The 20,700-nt window shown below is 33.5% G+C and overlaps 1 protein-coding gene across 1 annotated transcript in view; it reads right to left on the reverse strand.

Annotated features, from left to right (window-relative positions):
- The window catches only part of DPH6 (diphthamine biosynthesis 6), a 214,549-nt gene that overhangs the window by 151,400 nt on the left and 42,449 nt on the right, over positions 1-20,700 (reverse strand). Inside the window, exons 4-5 of the mRNA XM_075151761.1 lie at positions 14,341-14,414; positions 12,117-12,235 (exon numbers count right to left, since the gene is read on the reverse strand). Of these exons, the coding sequence (XP_075007862.1) occupies positions 12,117-12,235; positions 14,341-14,414 (193 nt within the window). The remainder of the gene's footprint in view (positions 1-12,116; positions 12,236-14,340; positions 14,415-20,700) is intronic.

The raw sequence follows: 20,700 nt of genomic DNA on the forward strand, positions 1-20,700 counted from the left end.
GAGTTGAGACTAAGTGGTCAAAAGGTCTTAACTTTTAAAGTTAAAGTAAGTAAGTAAAAATTAGTTTAAAAAGTAAGTAAGAAAAAACAAAATGATTACTTCTGAAAGTGAAGGAACACTGGAAAATTTTCAGTGATCACACTTTTTACTACTCTTAATTATTGTGGTTTGGGTTTTTTTGTACTGATCGCAATACTTGTCTATTTTTTCCTACTCTACTGCTTTATACAATAATGGGTATCATTAAAGAGCTGCCACTAGAATGACTCCATTTAGAAGCAATTTTTGAAGTATGTACCTTGCAAAGCACTTTAGATCATTGATGATGAAAGCTGTTACATAAATGTATGGTATACTATTATATAAAGTCATTGCTGAGTTCAAATAGCTGATATGCCTTTTAATTTTTACAATGATGGTCTTGGTATATTTAAATTCCTGTGAAACTAAAACAAGTTAGAGTGAATGAGATCTCAAAACATTAATAAAGTTTTTAAATATTTCATTAAAGCACATTAAAAACTCCCTATCTAGGGGAACACTTTAAAAACTGTTTAATAATTAAAGTGAAAGAGGACTGAGTTTTTCTCCTCCCTTTATTCTTATTTGGTACTCGTTTATTGCTCTTTATTAACAGACTAAAAATGTGTGTTGCTAGATATAAGATAATGATAATTTATGCTTGTGGAAATAATTTTAAAATATCTTCATTTAATTTCAACAGTTCCAATGATTCTGGTGATGTCTTCCAACTTACACCACCTTGCCATTATGTCCTTGATTTTAATGGGATAGATATTAGGCTAAACAAGCATTTTCTCTTAAAATAAATGAGTAATAATGAGTACCATATTACAGTACTCATTTCACACATTTACATTAACATTCTTCGTTAACATAATTACTTTTCTAAGAAAAGCAATCCCTCTCCTTGATAAAAACAAATTGGTTTCCTTTAAATTTAAACCAAGGGATACATTACAAACATGTCAGACAGGAAATAGTTGTCAGAACCAGACACACTAACATATTATTTCTTTCACAACTTCTCTTTGATATTAAGAAGGATATACATACTGTTCTGCCCCCTAATGAACACAAAACAATAATTTAAAAGAAACTATTATACAAATAGTATACAAAATACAAATAAATTGCCTATGTATACACTACGGGTAAACTCTTTAGTAATATTCCACACCTACACGAAAATCCATGAAAGTGCAATGTACCCTTTCTGTTTCTCAGTAGAATTCTATTTTTGGATAGCTTGTCTTTCTTTTGAAAAATATAATTTCCTTTAGTTTCCAATAGGTTTGTATTATGAGTGAATGGAGACCGTCTGCTAAAGGCATCAAGAACCAATGTAACCTGTAATTTGCAGAACCAGTAATCCGCATCTCAAATCTCTAATGGTATGCATTTACAGATGAAGCTGTATGTCTACTGCTACTATCAGTATAATAAAGTATCTATAACCATACTTACAAAACAGTTACATAAATCTATACTTTTATTTGGTATGTTTTTCTTTAAACAAAGGAGGAGATTGATTCAGATTCTTAAAATTACTTAGACTGAAAAGAAAAACAATGTATTGTAAATTCTTAGTACATTCCATTTAACCACATCCTCCAGATTTTTCCTCCATGAAACTAGATGTGAAGGAAGCTGGATGGGTGGATAAACCAACAACAAGTTCCAGGGCCTGGATGACTGTACATAGAATTAAGAAATTAATTAGGAAGGGAACTATAATTTGCAGCACTGACATCTATTTTACTTGACTTGCATGTATCAATGGGAAGCAATTACAATTCAATTAAAATATTCACTTTTATTACTTTACTGACTGACCTTGAAGTTAATGCCTATTTTATTTAATTGCATCATCTATGAATAAATGTTAACCCTAGAATGTTATGCCCCATTATTTTCAATGCATTTTTAACTCCCCAACTGAACTACATCAGTCAATTTATTATGTGCTTTCAAGAGAGCAAGTGGGGCTTTATTTCTTTGAGATCGACCAGTACACGATGACAGAAACATCTCGAAAGATTTGATAATGCTGTTTTTAACAGTGCTCAGTAAAACAAATTGCGCTCTCATCTCCAGCTTTGTGGCCTAGTTTTACTGTAAAATCAGTATGTGATAGCACAAATGGTATAATCACTTCAAAGTAATTTCTACTCCATCCGTAATTCCTGATAAATCTACTGACAGGAGCAGAACTCCATCCTGCAGATATCAACAATGGTTGCAGAGCCCTCTTACGCACAGCCACAAGACAAGTGCTGTAGAGAACTGCAGCAATGTCAAAAGACTGGGGCAGGAATTCAGGGCTTTCTTCTGTAGTGAAAAAAATGTACCAAAGAACATTACTAAAAGTCATTTCACTAGTGTTAAGTTACGCAAAAGAACTGTATTTTAAATGGTTCACTTTGCACACATGTATTAGTATAGCGTAAAGCCCTCACCTGAGGGGTAACTACCTGGTATTACCTGCATTTATAAAGACCATCAGAAAATCAAGTTCCATCTTCACGGCATTACATTCAGCTAGTAAAATCCACATTCTAAAGCCTCATCTTACAAACAAGAACATGTTTTATACATGTTCAGAATTTTAAAATAGTCTTGATTTTTAAGAAAGTCTTTTAATATAAAAATTCTACTTTCACTTCTTAGTAAAATGCTGAATAAATAAAAATAAATCATAATTATTGGTTTTAAGAAATGGTGGTATATCAAGTTCTTCTGAAAGCTACACTGAACCAAACTCTAACCCATAACACGTGAACACATTGTGAAAGAATCACTACCACACACACCCACATCAGTAAAATATGAGCTAACCATTATCTGTTGATAATATAGGGAAAAACCTCTGTCCTTTCCTGACTAACCAACCTTACCATTCAAAAAGTACATCTTATTCCTCTCTGACTTTTTCCATAAAATAAGGTTAAAAACAAATATCCAAAATCACTATCTATTCTCAATCTTCTTGAAATTTCATATACATAGAATTAGCATAGACTTTTGGAGAAAAAAATTGAACTTGTTTTAAAGTTACAGCAACTTAAAGTTCCCTTCTTTTTGCTGACTTCTTGAGAAGTATTGTTGAGAAGATTAGTAACTGCCACGATTATGAATGTCAGGGACCAAGACTTAACTTCCGATGATGGAGGGCAGTGTAATACACAATAAGGTTTCTGGAAAAGATCCTGATCAGCTGCTTACAGAAGAAAAGCAGAATTATTTAGAACTTTAAATAAAAAAAGAGTCAACGAAAGACTTAAGTTTTCTGGAACCAGAACTAGTCTCTTTCTCTCTCTTTACAATTTCTTTTTCAGGAAGAAAACAGGGTTAACAAGGAGATGATGGGAACTTTAAGGTACAGAAATATGGAGAGAAAGCAAAAGGCTATAAAGGATAGATGCAACCACCCATCTTAGAACTGGAACAGAGAAAACAGGACTATTTTTGAAGGTAAAATCCTCTACTTTAAATATGTCTTTTTTTTTCTTTCTAAGTAAACAATACAAAATCACCAATTTTCATGAAGCAGGATCAAGCACTATTCTTTAAACGATATGGAATCAAACAGTATGTTTCTAATAGCACAGGAAAAGCCCATATACTAAAGTATTAGTTGGTAAAGCAGGTTTACCCTGCATGAGTGCAGGCATGTCAGATACCCTTCATGATGTAGGAGTGCACCTGCCACAGAGATATTAAAGCACTGTAAATCTATACCTTAAATTGCCTTGAGGTAAATTATTCGTGGTGTTGTATTTAGCTTTCATTTCTATGAAGAGTTGGGAAGTGAACTTTTTGACTGGTAGCATAACTTGGCAGGTTCATAGTTGATTCTTAACTTCCCCATAACTTTCACACATGAAAGGCTGTATAACAATGGTGAACTGGACAGATTCCTTAAATTCCCTTTCCCAAAACATCAAAAAAATTGTAAAAGCTGCTTAATTTTCGTATAAAAATGAAGGAAAATGCAATAAATACTGGATTACTCTACCTCTAAAAGATTTGAGGTGAATATACTTCTAATTTATTGTACAAAAGAGCAGAATTCATGCAACTTGATTAGGTGCCTACTTCTTTTTTCTTTTTTTTTCCTTTTTCTTTTTTTCTTTGTTTCCCCCCTTTTCTTTTGTGTATGGGGTAATTTATCCAGTGTCGGAATAGTACAGGGATGGAATCGGAAGATATACTAACTCTTTTCAAGCTAAGTGGTAAAGTTTTAAGACATTAATCCCAAATGGTTCTAGCATATGTTTCCAGCGCAGTTTATTTAGGATGACAGTTTATCTTCTTTCTCGGAAGTTCATCAAATGTTTTCTAAACTAGGTTAGTCTGATGTCATCAAATTTTAGAACTCTAAGAGGTAAAAGGCTCTAAAACTCTTCATACCAGCAATGTTAATTTTATGTGTAATCTCTTGTGATTTTTTTTTTTTTTTTAACATCAAAGTTATTTGTGTTCTAGTTACATCTAGGATTCAAAGCAACTTAGCTCTGCCATTTCAGGAACAGAAACCTCAATAAGTCTTTGAAGAAATTTTGTATTGTTTCATCAAATAACAAGGCAATATTTTCACGCAGATACTTTTAAAACTCGAAAATGTTCATAGCTTAAAAAGAGATTGTGGAAGAATTGTTTAATAACAGCATTAAACTGCTTTTAATCAAATCCAAGATTCTGTACAGCAAATGGTTCAGCTCATTGAAAATACTGCCCCAGTCAACTTCCTCTCAGGACTTTCAACGAACTTCAGAGACTTAAAACAAGAGTTATTACAGGTTTGGTTCATACAGCCACATATGTATGACTTCCCTGATATAAATTTGTTTTCAGTGTTTTTAACTTTGGCATACTGAAATGTTTTGATTAGAATTACTTTAGAGCATTATTTATTTACTAATCTATTTAATTCAAAGAGTTCAACCATTCCAGCACCATAGTTTGGATAAAAAAGGATATGCTGGTTTGTCTCTGTTAAAGAATTCTGGTATTTCCATGCTTTGAACAGTTCTAGTGCTATTAAGCTATGAAGAAAAGGATTGAAATTTGATTCAGTGGCAGAGAAAGAGGCACAGTGCAAGTGATAAAATTTGTGTCACTCTCATTAAATCCATCCCCATGCAGACAAGTTATAAACCTTTAAAAAGTCACAGTCTCCAAATGGATCAACAGAGACTTCTGACAGGAAATCAGTAGATCACCTGCAAAAAGGTAAAGGCCAGAGCAGAAATAAAGGATGAGATTAGGACAAGAAGTCTCGTAAAACTTAAACTCAGAGACCTGGAAAGCAAGCATCAATGGTTCTAACTACATAGATACACCTTTAAAGGTTTGAGTTTACGCTCTGTTTCAGCCCAGAAGCCTGCACAGTGAATGTGCATCCAGAACTTAAATCTTACAAGCATTAAAGAGCAGCAAGTAATATTCTAGTATTAGCAAGACACCACTTCTCCCTCTTGATTTTCATTCTGTTAAGATTATTTCTGCTTTTGACATCTCTTACTAATCTCTTTTTCTTCCACTATTTTTCAGCTCAAAGTTCTCTGACTATTCTTCTGTCTCCTTCACTCTCCTTCACTCCTCCCTTACTTCCTTTTCTCTTTCACTTTAAATGCCTAACAGTCCATTCTTAGCCCGCTGCTTCCATTTCACTTTTTCTTTAGATTATCTGATCTCCCCAAACTGCAAAGCAATCTTTCCACTCTTAACCATGTCTCTCCAATTTTGTCTGTCTCTGACATGTCCTTAAGAAGCACTGCACTCAATAATGTCAACTTTCAATTACTTTTGTTTTCAGGAACATTCACTTTCCCACTCTTCCTTCTAACTCCTGTCATCTGTTAGTACTGAAAATATCGACATCCTTCCCAATCTCCAACCTATAGGCGCAAGAGATAGCAAAGAGGGAATAGTATTTCTCTCTAACCTGTTTCTAGGTCCACTTATGCAAACTGCAAATCTCATTTCATCTTTTTCTGTATGCACTTCATTTTCAAACATTTCTTCATACCTATGCACTAAAAGCTCTTTCCAAAACCTCATCTTACACTGGTAACAAAGCATCTGTCATTCATATACAAGCATCAAGGCAAAAAACATTCCAAATGCAAAGATTATTTTCTTATCTTATTTTTCTAACCTTTCAGCTATGCTCTGAACCAAAACTTTTCTTCACTTAAAGCCCATTCCTAGTTCTCTTTTCTCTTATTCATCTCTTTTGCACCTTTTGCACCTTCTTAAATTCCAAGCTAATTTTGATTGATTTCTGGTCTTGCATACAATTCCCATTTTTCCATGTTGATCTTTTCCCACGTGAATCTTTTCCCTCAGAAAAAAAAAAGGGCCTGAGCTAAAATGGCTCCTGTGGTTTCGTAATTGTTCCCAGGTCTTTTCATACAACGTCTGGTGAACAAACAGGTGTGGTACCTTTTCTTTTATCGTAAATAACATGAATGATGTAGATAAATGAGGTAGTAGACAAATGTATTAGGGAAAAAGCCTAAGGCAAATGTGTCAAATACACTTAAACTTTAAAGGACCAACTAAGCTTTAGAAGCTTTGTTTGAAAATTCAGTGACAATAACGTGCTAGCTAGGAAACAAGGATTAGAAGGGGGAAAAGACTAATAAGAATATCTTTCCTAAAGTACGTGATAGGTATAAATTTACCAAATTTATAATCTGAAAAAAATTACAATAAAAAGTGTATACAAGATAATACTTTAACATTGTTCAGGGATAATTTTTCTAATAAAAGTTTAAGGCTACTTTTTAGAATACATTATGCTTAACAGAATAGACAATCATTAAAATTTGACAGTACTTGGAAAAATATTATTGGTCATTTTATGTTCCACTTCAAATTATGATAAACAGAAGTAGTCTTTTTCATATTAATAAAACCAAACGTTATCAAGAGCAAGGTTGTGAAGACTGTCATAGATTCCATTACAGCTCCAGTGTCTGGTAACTGCCCAAAGAAAAAGCAATGGAACAACCACCTCTAAATAAGTTGAACTAGCTAAGAATAATGCCAATGTTTAGTTTATTTAGTAATAAGTAAGTAAACTAATCCTTACAATACAATATGGACGAACACAACTGGGATCTTGTATTGATTTCTTAACAAAATGTTCCTCACTTCCTTCTGTTATGTTTGTGAATTGTCTGAGAATTTTTTGAAAATATTTAGAGGAAGCAAGTGTGTTCCCCTGTGATGATGATGTAACAAGTTCCTTCAATTTCCCTAATAATGACTTTAAAATTGCTCAGTACTAAAAACTAGAGATACATTTTCATAGAACACTGTTCCTTTCCATTGCACAGATGATGTGCTCAGACAAAACTCACACAACCACCAATTTTACTTCAGGATATGATCCGACATTACAGCCAACCCAATTTAGTAGTAAGCTTTCTACTGAAAGAGAGAGTTTTGTCCTCCATGCAGCCATGGCATCGATGCAGCAAGTTCCCTGCACACACGAAAAAGCAGGGATCACCCAGCTGCAGCCACACAATCACTAGAGCTTTTACAGGGGCAGAAGCAAGTAGAGACTTGTGATTTGGACTAGTCAGCTAGAAGGGGGAAAGAAAGATCAACCTTTTGGCAGCAACTCACTATTAGATCAGTTTATCCGTAACACTAAATTACACGCTCAGGAGCTTAACCAGGAACTGTGTGGTGCTAGTTCTTTTTTAATGTACTACTGTATACATAAATCTTACCTCCATGAAAATTAATGGGAGTCTGGCTATCAATTTCAGTCAGTCAGGATTTTACTTCTGTACACTAGTGGCGTGCAAATAATAAACAATAATGCAGACACCTAGGTGGTTAGGTTTAAATAATAAACAAAAGCTCCAGGTACTGATTTGATTATACTAAGAAGTAACATTCTCTCTCATATAAAAAACCATACACATCCCTAAACTATCAGGTTTTCAGAGGATTCTATGTACAGCAGGAGTATACCAATCTTCTTGACCTTGTGAGGCAAGCGTCAAGATCTTCTTGCAGCAAAGGGGACTCAAGTTAAATATACGTACTCCAGACAGCTCATTTTAGAGAAGGAACTTTAGCATTTGTTGACAGACAGGGGATGGCAATGGTTCCCTAAGGACTCATTACTCCATTGTTGGAGGGAAATAGCCTGGGTAAGCAACTAGGGCCCACGCCATCTCAAAATCTAGACTTCCACAGCTCCTGTGATTTCAACTCGATCCATGGCTGAGCAGGCAGATTGTCGGGAAGCACTCATAGGAGCCGGACCTACAAGATAAAGGATGTAGCCATGCCATAAGAGCCCCACTTCAAATGTAGGCTGAGGAACACAAGCTAGTCAGCCCTGATATAAAGTTTCAGCTTTTATTATTGTCCAACAGTTGAACAGCATTACGGTATCATTCTCCCCTGTGGTCCAAAGAACAGCTAGAAGTGAGAAACATAATTTAACCATGAAAAAGAGTTTTGCTTTTTCAACTTAGTATTTCTATTACCTGATCTCACAATTACAATGTTTTTTCAGGTATTTAATTCAAGAATAAATCATTAATTTAATATAACCAAACTGGGAAGAAGCTGCAATGTATAAAGTAAATAATGCATATTAATCCCATAAAAGATAGAAATTTGAGCTTATATTCTGATTTTGACTGAAACATTGAAGAAGAATTTTTTTCACCCATTTTCTCAATCTAACAATGTGCTCTTACAGAAGTTACTGAAGGTGAACATTACTCTTAAAATTTCAAGAAAAACTAGAATCACTGAGGACAAACTGCTTTAACTGCATGACATAAAAACAATTTCAACTATATTCTCATATATATGAGAACTGAAGTTTGTCATATTTTAAAATGTATAGTGGCGCTTAAGTTTTAGTGTTAATTCTTAACAAGATTTAGGTATAGTTAACCATAATAAGTAAAATAAAACTAAATAAAACTCGATGCTCAATTTTTACTGAGGACCATACTGTGAGGAACCCAAAGATTCCTTCCAAAGTAACCTTCCTCCTTCTCTCACTTCCACTGAGTATTACACCTTGTGCTGCAGTGGAAGCAATTTGCTTTAGAATGTGGCACAGGTAAGATCAGTACATGAAGTTACCAAGATTAAAAGTTGAATCTGTTATATGCATACTCTGCAAGTTAATTAGTATTTTAATTTGTAAAACGTGTCCAGAGAGCAAGAATATCAAAACCACATCTTATTATTGTGTTATATTACACTGTCTCTGTTATATTCCACAGTGCTATATTACACTGTCTCACATGAGCAATGGATATTACTGGAATTTCAGGCACACACATGTTAAAAACAATCAATAACTGCATCTATTTTAGTTATTACTGAGTAACCTCATTCTGACTTTCTGGGATTTCCACTGAAGAGGGGTATATTTCAAATATAAAAGTATCATGCATCATACAGGCATCTTTAGCAGCAACAAAATGGCACTGAAGATAAATATGCATGTGCAGCTTTTTTTTTTTTAAAGCTCAGATTTGCTGCTAGATCATGGAATATTTTTCTCTCATCATTAAAGCCTCTGAAATATACTCTAAAGGAAAGAAAGCTGATCTACTTATAGATCAACAGAAGGCATGTGAAGAAGGCTTGCTAACAATACTTCTTTTGCATGTAAGTGAGAGCAATTGGTATCGCATCTGGAAAAGCACACTACTCTCAGATAGAAAACTCTTGCCACTGGCAAAGTTTATGGTATTAATTTGTAATGGTGGATTTAGGGAAACGTACTAAACTAATGCTCATTTACTTGCATAATTATGTGTTTTCTACACAAAATGACAGGCTTTTACCTTGCCAATACTGGCACTGAGTTAATGGAAAACAGGACAAGGAGGGTGTACAAGTATGCCAGCGCTGATGAATGTCAAGCTCAGGTTACAGATTTGCTTCTTGCATTAACATCTGTACAATGTACCATCTAATGCATTACCCTTCAGACTCTTAAATCTGTTATTTTAAATATTTTCATTGCAGTTTAGCTTTGATTATTAATCTAAGAGGCAAAAAGTTAAACTGTATCTTATCTTCTTTGCCACTTGATATGTTAAACAGCCTTCATACCTTAAATCCACTTTAATAAGGCATGCAATTATTAAAGCATTACAGAATGGCCCCAGAGCACGCAAGCTCCATTAAATTTGCTTACATCTAATTACGACTGCCTGAGGCAGGTGAGAAATTGACTCTGATAAGATCTTTCTTTTACCTGTAGCCAAAAAAAATAAAAAGGAAAAGAAAAACTCAGAGTGATTTTCTATCTAATTGCTATCTACAAGTATTTATGGTATTCGCTCCTTCAATGAATAGCCCACAAAGCACTCTTTGTGCACTAACTAGTGCATTTTAAGTTTTTTTAAGACTGCAGAATACAAAAGACAAGCTTTTCTTGCTTCAGGCATAAGACAGGTCATCAATGATGTCTACTTGTGAAATAGTGTTATCTATTATTTAAATCATATATTTTCTTTAAAAAATAATTCTGATGTGAAAAAGCATGTTACATATTCTTTGCGGACTTTTTTTTTTTCTTTAAGTCAGCATAAGCAATGAAAGCATTCTGTTTTATGGAAAAATAACATAAATATAAAAAATGTACTTTACATGGCCTGAAAACTATTCCTTTAAAAAAGAATTTTTTTTTTCCAATTTAAAAAAAGAAGTGTTTTATAGTAGAAAACACAGCATTCAACTCCTATGTATTTGTAACTGGCTTTCCAAAATTCAGGAAAACGCTACTAAATTACATTGCTTGTTACCTATAAGTGAATGAGGGAATGTGATATTTCTAATCATTCTAATTCCACTAGCAGGCCTAGCATCCTAGAGAACAAGACAGTGCGACCATCACAGTGATAATGTATAAACTAGTTAGAAAATATACCAGCTAAAGAGGAACAAATAAATAAAAAAAAAAGGAATTAATTAAAAAAAAAGTCATGGAATTCATCCAGTCTAAAGGGATTATAATTCAATTCTTGGTTAATATTTAAGGAGAATTTACTTTGTTATAAAGCATTCTTTAAAGAAGACAGACATTAGGAATTTGATGTGAAAGTTGCCCAGATAAACCGGCCATCGGACTCCTAATGCAAGATTATAAAACACTATTTTTTAAACATACATCTTTAACCACTGATGCTCTTGTATCATACTAGCCATTCTTTGGTACAATGGACTGCAAATCTATAGTCAACCCAAAAAGAAAAGGTCCTTTGGTCACACTTTATGCTTAAGACCTCATTTGTACTCTTAAATGAAAAAGTGCATAGAAGCCTGAAATGAATATATTGTACCATTAACCTGTTTCTCATGTGCATCTTAGGGTTATAGAGCACGTCATTCAACAAGCCTTCCTATAAAACTTCATTTGACCTTATCTCTCCATTCAAACAACAAACAAACAGGTTATTTTTCATATTGATTTGCTTCATTATACAAACCTCATTTTACGTATTTGACAATGAAAAGACATGTTGATATTTTGGTATGCTAAACAACTACATTGTAAATACCATTTTTTTGAAGGCAATGACGAACTATTTCTGTTTGCTATATGCTTTATCAACTCAAAGACTGTTGTTAAACAAAACATTTTGGCCTCATATAATTACATCTTGTTTGATGTTAATTTGTTGTATTTCTATTAAAACTTTCATGGTTGCTTTATAATATTGTCTAGCCACCAGTTTGCATCATCTATAAATGACAATACTGTGAACCACTGAATTATGCATGTATCTTTACTCAAATCAAAACCAAACTAGAACAAAAAAATTACAAAAGGAATTTAATGACTATGCTAGGAAGAATTACTTTCCAGTTTTTACATGTCTCCTCTAAGAACGAATTGCATACAGGTAAATCAATTATTCAGACATCGTGACTGTTATTCAGCCATGTAATTTTAAAAAATTTTCTTCTTATTAACATTTCTTATCCTAAAATATAGAACAAAATCTCTGTTTTTCTCTGTTATGTCGTGGATTTGTCCGTGGGAAGTTTCAGTGGACAATATTCCTCAGAATCTGAATACGTACCAAAAGCTGCCACTTTTATGATTATGGCTTGAATGTTAGACGATATCATTTCTTTAAGCAGTATTTCCTGGTTCTGACGCCAAAGGTAAGCTAAAGGCTGAAGATTAAGCCTTCTGCATCTTAAAAACAAACAAAAAATTGGATAAAGCCAAGCATTATGCTTTTACACAGCATGATTCATATAAAATTAGAGAAAATTAATTTCTTTCATTTCCTAACTTAAAATAATTTTGCTTCTACAGTTTCAATTATGATACTTTACTATTCCTAGATTTCAGTATATACATTAAGTCTAATATTAAAAAAATGAAATAAACTTGTTCTGACTATAATTCATCTATGTAAGTAAGATGTAACTCACTGATGTAAACAGGTTCGCATGGGAACATAAGTAAAACCATGAGAAAACACATTCCTAAACCTTTAGGGACGCAAGCCTATTAATACCTTAGGAAGTGATCACTTTTTATGAACATAGCTAAGGCAAGAGTTACCGCTCTGTCATAAATGTGGCACACATCACTAGTACAATATGCTGAATTTGTTACACTCAACAAACCTGTGATTTGGATCAACACCCAAGCAAAAGAATCATTCAGGAAAAAGTATACAGCTTGTTAATGTAAATTTAATTATTTGTTTTGATACATATCATATTTAGACAGCATTTGATACACAGCATTTGATTGTTTATCAAATTAGAGAATCACTAATTTGCACTATTGATAGGTAACCCTTCTGCAAATTGTCAAGTACCATCAGTTGGTGATAAAATGTGTAATGCCTAGTTCCTGAAAAACTTAAAAGCATTTAACGATGGGACTAGCTCAGAGCACTCAAAAATTTATTTGTCAATTATCATTGTTTATATAATATATGGGCTTTCTCCCATATGTTAGATAGACCCACTGGTATTAGTGTCAAGACTTTATAGTTAAATGGATGTTTAATGTTGACATGTAAATCCATAGTTAGCACTCATATAATCTGATAGGTTTTGTTATTACTTTCATATATTTTAACAGAGCACTAAGTTGTGAAATTAACAGAAATATTTAGCAGCTCTGAATGTGAAGTAGTTCATTTAGGTGCCTAACTTTAGCTAACAAATAGCTGAATCCAAGTAACCGGGATGGTTATGTGAAACAACTTTATTGCAGGGGGTAAATCTACAGAGCAATGTAAAAATTTTTTACCACTCAGAGACCTTGGAATTAATCAGGTCTGTTTGAAATATTCTGATGTCCTGTCAATCTTTTGACTGTGGTAAAAGATCTGAAACACACAATCAACAAAAGCAATCTTTTCTAAAATATCTAGTAACATGATCAGGCAGTCATTAAAATGTTTTAAGTGTAAGGGAAAAGAAAAAGAAAAGAGCTTTTTCTGACTGCAATTTACTTATGTGAAGTGTAAAGAAAACACTCATGCTGTGTAACTTGCTGATGTGAGTTGAGTTGGCACAGCAGTAACTTCACCATTCTTACGGTTCATAAAGGATTCCAGATATTTGCTTTTATCATCAACAAATAACTAACGAACTCATGAAGTAATTTTTAACACAAGGTGTTTTTGCATTTCATCAGACATATATAGCTAAATTTTTTTTCCAGACCCAAATCAAATCTTGGCTATACACACACAATTCCCATTACGTAATGCTTTTTTTAATTAAGACTCTTAAAAGTATCACAATCTAAACTTAAAAAGTGTGCACAGAGAAATGACAAATGAAAGCTCCTGATTAATGATAACAGATTTTAGATTTTAAGGAAGTAAGGGAAGGATTCTCTTGCATTTAATTCCTGATAACAAGTCACAGGATGTTCCTCTATATTAAAACTCTGTTGAAAAATAGACATACTTGACCACAACAGCATAGTCATTGGAATCGAGTGAGCTTTCTGTTGAAATCAAAGATCTGAACCTACTCAACTATTTTTATATCAGAACTCCTAGTATTTTCAACAGATCTATGAGAGACCTGAAGAGCAATCCAAAAATCCAGTATAGTTTCTATTGGATTTTTACTAATGAACATACGGTTCCAGGAAAAGAAAAAAAAAGAAAAAAAAAGCTATTTATATTAACAAATTGAATTAATTGGGTATCATAGAACATGAGAAATAAAGCAACTGTCTCTGCTCCAGAATTTGAGTTAGAAAACAAACAAGAAAAGCACCTTCCAGAATGTGTACATTAATGAAGATTAATATTTTCTTACACATGTTCAACTCGAACTCTCTGGTAGTCAGAAAGAATGGCTCCCACAGATACACCCTCCACTCCTTCTTTGTCCTGAAAAAAGACATGGAATATTAATGATAGCAGTATATGCTGGCATAAGCGATAGAGATTCAGTACCTCTACCAGCTAAATCAACCAAGAATATACCTTTTTCCCTGTGCCCAGTACATAGAACTGAATGGGCTGGAATGCAGATCTTGCATAGAAGAGAGCAGCACAGCTGACACTACGTGGTTATTACTCTAACACAGCAATTTACTGGACTCAAGTACTATTCTATAGAAGAAATAACCAGGGTAACTGAAAAGTACCACATTTAACAGCTTACCCTAAAGTTTTCCTGACATCCTGAAAATTACTTCCAGCTCTTCACTATAACTGAGCGTGTTACCTATCCCACCTACAAATAAATGCCAACAACATACAATCATGACGATTAATTAAAGTGTTAGCATTTGTCACAATATGCAGCACAGGAGGGTGTGAGATTACTCTTTCTATCCTAACACCAGAACAAGAAAACTCACAGGCAATTTACTCAACATCATCTTTTAAAAATTCTGCTATAAAAAAAAAGGTTTTCCAAGACGTATTTTCTCTGTTTCATTTCAATTACCTAAGCTAATACTACTATGTTTTTGCTTGTAAACACACTGAGGATGTTACATTTGAAAATGCACATAATTACAATATTTCATGAGCTCTTGCTTGAGTCCCAATCAACATGTTGAATTTACTTTCTTTTCCTAAAATTTGCTCCAGCTAGACTTTAGTTAAAGTTGTTGTCCTCTTTTAACCAAGGTTGATCATAACTACACATCATGATTTAATTCTAGACTTGCTCAGTTCGACAGCAATCCTGTGAAGTTTGCAGCAAGATTTTACCACAAAATTTTCAACTATATACCTAGATATGAATTTCAAAATCAAATCATTCTTTGCCTGCCACAGTACTGCATTTAAAATGTATTTTCAGTTTCTTATCAATAAAATGATGCAGAAAGTGGTTTATTCATAATCATATCGTAGGGAAAGATTTCCTGATTTATGTCTGTCTGGGATATTCTTTCCTCAATCTATTATCTTACTCTTCTTTACATTAATTCTCACCTCATATTTCCCAGTCTAATTCTTAAGTTATTCATACCCATCTACACTTCTGAGTTAAGAGTCACTGATTTTATCAAAATTCCTAGCTATAGTAATCTGAAAATTATATCACTGTTCAATTTATGCATTTCTACATGTCCTTAATGGATATATCATTTAATATGAAACTTAATGCCAAATCATCCAGGATTCAGGTTGATGTTTCTCACATATCCAGAAGTAACAGTACTGATAAAAATGAATTTTAGCTTATCTGTCACTTGTTCATTATCTACTGCCAGTATTACCATTATTATTACTATTATCCAGCCAATATTACTTTTGCTTCTCTTTGAGCTTTCTGTGCAACAATGTTTCAAAGCTCTTTTCAGAATAAAGATAAATCACAGACATTTCAATTTACTCAACTCACCTATCTTGAATTACATTTCTTAAAAAGTTAACACAGTTATGTAAGTAGAGTTTTCTTTAAATAAATTTGATAAAATGATTCATGAAGCCTTCTTGGATGTTCAAGTACATCTAAAATGTTTTCCCCATACTCCTTTGTTTCATGCAATTTTGATATGCATTTTACCTGTACTGCTACAATTGCACTTAAGTTGCATTCTTAAAAGTTCTTTTTAGAAAGCTTATAAAGTGAAGTCACATAACAGTCTGGGAAAACATGACAGCTAAGTATTGTTTGTTTGTATTTTTATGTAAAAAGAATAACACTAACAACTCCTTCAAAATGTGCTCTGTCACGATGTTCAGACATCATCCAACATGTCCAGAAACTTTACTTGTACTTCTGCTTATGTGAACAATTAATCACAGGCAACATATCCTCAAAGGTAATAATCATGAAGTAGTCCATGCACAGGATCCGACATCATGAACCAATATTATTAAACAATTAATACATTAAATATTAACTGTCCGTGTTTCCAAGTCACCATACATCTTTCTGTGTGAAGGAATGAAGCAGCCTGTATCCCTTTCTGCTCAACACTCTATAATATATTTGTAATGGAATCACAGAACCAGAATGGCTGAGGCTTCTCACTTTTGCAAACAAACTTGGGACTCCTGTTGTGAAGTACATCCAGACTATCACAGACTAGGACAATATATGCTAATAAAACTGAACACCTTTATAGGAAGAGACGTATTCAACTACAGAAAGGAATAGGGGCAGGCAAAACCAGAAAAACACTGCAGAAAAGCATCTGCATTTATGTGATCGTAAAGCAGACCGGGGACTTGGGACTGGATGGCAAGGAAAGAGGAAAGCAGTTTTAGCCTATGATCCAGGGAACAACAAAACCACAAAGAACTACAATCACCTCCGTAGCCTCCCAGTGTTAGAGATACTGAATGTTCAAATGCTTTTTCATTACTACTTCTTCATGCAAGGTAGCATAACAATACAGATGATACACCACATCTAATATATCAAGAACTGCAGGATTTACGTGGGGTTTCTGCAGCTTGCCACCAATGTGGCAGCTACTACTGGCATTACAGCTACACCAGAAATCTGTTCAAACAATAAGTATTTATTACTTCATGGAACACACTAGGTTCAATATCACAATAAAACCAAGCAAAATCTGAGAAAAAGGCAAAATAAAGAATTATTCAGATTTTCTGCTTATTGAGATTACCAGAATTGTTTTGCTTTCATTAAATTAACAGCAGGTGAATACATTAGTGTTACATCTTATTAAACAGAGCTGACTCTAATCCAATCTTTACTTTTTTCAGATGCCATTAAGACACAAATCAATTTGTTCGTATGAAGAACCACATGCAACAGAAAGTCACCTATAGAATACCAACCACCAAACACACTACATTTTTTAAGACTTTATACTCATACAGTAACAGTACTGTTGACCTTTCTGGGTGAATCCATCACAATATGTTGACATCAAGACATGCTTAATGGAAAGACTGTGACCATTCCTTTGGATTTCAGCAACATTTTGCTATTAAATTCTGCATGCTCCAATTTACAGGACTTTGCCAGGTAAAAGAATCTTTTATGGTCACACAGCAAATACAGTTAAATATAGTTAAAATTATGTGTATATTACATATTTCATCTTATAGACTTCCATCTCTATGTTTACTTGATAGTTCTCTTTTTTATAGTTGGAAGATACAGAATATACATTCTTGCAAAGCATAGTCCTTAACTGTTATCATCCAGAAAATAATTTTCTTACAATCCTTGCTTAATTGCGATGCAAAGATAAGCACTCTTTTCTGATCCACGCTAATGTCAACTCTCAGACTGCCATCACAGCTGCAATTAGTATTACCATCTACTGGAAGAATAACAGGAGTCAAAGGAATCAAATCACATCAGTTAACTTTAATATTACAGTACTTTTCTGATAGTGGGTCCATCCACAAGATCAGCCATAAAAAATGCATTAACGATTCTAATAGTGAGGTATTTCAGAAAGAACTGGTAGAAAATAATCTATGGGATGTACTATTCATGCAAAAGTGTAGAGAGGATATGTTTAAGTAATTTTTCTAAAGTCCTTGTAAGAATGAGATGTACAATATCTTTGATTAATAGATCTTTTTTTAAGAAAAAAATAATTGTTAATAATAAATAATTAAAACCAACTACATTTTAAAAATATTTTTTTTTACAAAAGGGACTCTTCCCTGCCACAAATTCAAAGACTGAGACATAGCTGAACTTTTGGAAACAGAATGTAGCAATGCAAATAATCCTGCAGTGGCCCTGGACTTCCTATCTTAGAGCTCTGAATTTTACCCTTTGGCAAACAATAGTTACTACCACGGAACTAAACTCCAAGATCTTATAGTCTCACAGATAATAAACAAAGGTGACCACACTTTGAAATTACTTCTGTTTAAGGACTTGGCATCAAAAATATCAATTTAAAAATACTGTTTTAACGCACATGTTTTTAAGCTTTTATTAGCAGCAGCAGTAATTTTTAGAAGCGGAAGAGCCTGGAGCTCACCAATTAAGCATAGATTCCCAACATTGTCACTACTTAACAGTATTATTTTATTTTTATGCATCTGTCTATTGCATTAGTATCATTATGCTGTGAAAGAAAACAATTCTAAGTTATTCTGAATTTTTATTCTTACTATAATTTTAAAGAGTTAAATTTACAAACTTTTCCAGCATAAAATTGTATTGCCATCAATTCTTACATACAATAGAAGATTTTTCTTCCCCCTCACTAACAGGTTCACTTGAAATATTCAGGGCTTTTCCTGACTATTTCTGTCAAAAAGAAGTTATACATAAATTAAAAGCATTCAGCCATAGTGGCTGGATAGAGAATGATATTTAGGAAATGATATTAGTATATGTTTTCCAAAAACTTGAGGAAAGTTCTCATCCAGTGTTCTATCACAGAGTTTTTTCTATTTATTTCTTGATTAAAAAAATGAGTGCTCAGATATTCTGGAAAATCAGACATTAAAGACCATTTAATAACAACTTTCATTGTTCAGTTCTAAGTTACCAGAGGCAAACAATCCCATCAACTAAGTTAAGTAAGCAATGTTTTTGAAATATCTGATACAAACAAACACAAGGCTGTACAACTGCTGTCTCCCAACTAGATTATTCTCCATGGCTACATAAATACACATATCATACACAATTTTCCATATTCTTTTATCGTAGAATCATAGAACGGTTTGAGTTGGAAGGGAAATTAAACATCATCTAGCCCAACCCCGCTGTCATGGGCAGGGATACTTTCCACTGGATCAGGTTGCTCAAAGCCCCATCCAACCTGACTTTGAACACTTCCAATGATGGACATCCACAACTTCTCTGGACAAACTGTTTTATAACACACCTCACCAAAACAAATATGTTTACTGTTATCATCATAATATTTATTATAGTGCACTGCATGTTGTTACCACGACAGTTTCCATTATATATACTCTTCTTCCTCTAGGAATGGGAAATAAATAGTTGTATCAGAGATATAAGACGACAGGAATTATATCACAAACTTAAAAAAAAAAGTGATCCTCATAATAAACAAATATGCAGTGAAATGAATACCTGCAGGACTTCCTTTCATGATTTCCCAAATACACAGAACTTCTATTAAACAACTGTTGGAACAATGGCCCAAACTTGAGATTTAAATATCAAGTAGATTACTCATAGGTTTGGTTTTGAGGTTTGTTTTTTTTTCAATTATACATACCTGTAAGACATTTAGAGGGTGGATGTGCATGTGTATGAATGCAGATATATATATACACACACACACAAACACACATGCATATATATGTACATATATATACAATATATCTTGAAGTTAGTAAAAAAAGAACAGAAGACTCTCATTGGCTGCTTGCTTACAAGCTACATTAAATCTGATTTAAATAATCATATACAAGATGTTCTGCACTTATTCTAGTTTATTTCCTTTGATAATATGTAAGTTTTAATCATTTTTTGAAATGGCAGTACATTTTTCAGTTGTGGTTAGCATTCATATTTAAAGACTTTTGACAGGGAGCTATTCCCCACCATCACTTTTCATTTAGTTCCTCTGATGGTAAAGAGAAAATATAAAACTTCCATCACTGTCCAGACAGCAGCTTCCACAATATACTTAATAAATGCTTTGAAATGGGAGAACTAGTTAATACACTTACATACCATGAAATGGAATAAATTCCATCCCCCTATTCTGTATGGTTCAACAAATCAAGGTTGGAGTGGCACAAATTCAAGAAGTAAGAAGATTTGAAGAGAAGGATGGAGTATGAGGTGCAACAGAAAAAAAACTACAGTCTAACAACCTTCATAAATTCCACAACTGGACAAAGTTTACACAAAGCCTTGCCGCACAGTGGATTCAACCCAGCACTTGAAACATGCAAAGAGTACTAACTGAAAACCAGTTCTTCACTGGATTCACTGTTTGGTATTGAAAGAGTTATTGGACATTTTGTAAACAGATAGGATTTTGTTTCATTCAGAGCTGATCGTGGTTAGCAGAGAATCAATCCCAGAATCAATGGTGCCAGGTCTCGGGTACTACACCTCTTAATGTGGAATCTGATCAGGTCTGGTACCATAAAAAGCATGTTCACAAAACTGCAGTCTCAGCATGGGTAGAGCAGGCTGACATCTGCAGACTAAATATCAGGGATCTGCACTGAACTCAAATCCAAGGAAGAATATTTGGGAAAATTCTGGAGGAAAGAT

This window comes from Calonectris borealis, chromosome 5 (assembly GCF_964195595.1).
Source record: "Calonectris borealis chromosome 5, bCalBor7.hap1.2, whole genome shotgun sequence".
NCBI lineage: Eukaryota > Metazoa > Chordata > Aves > Procellariiformes > Procellariidae > Calonectris > Calonectris borealis.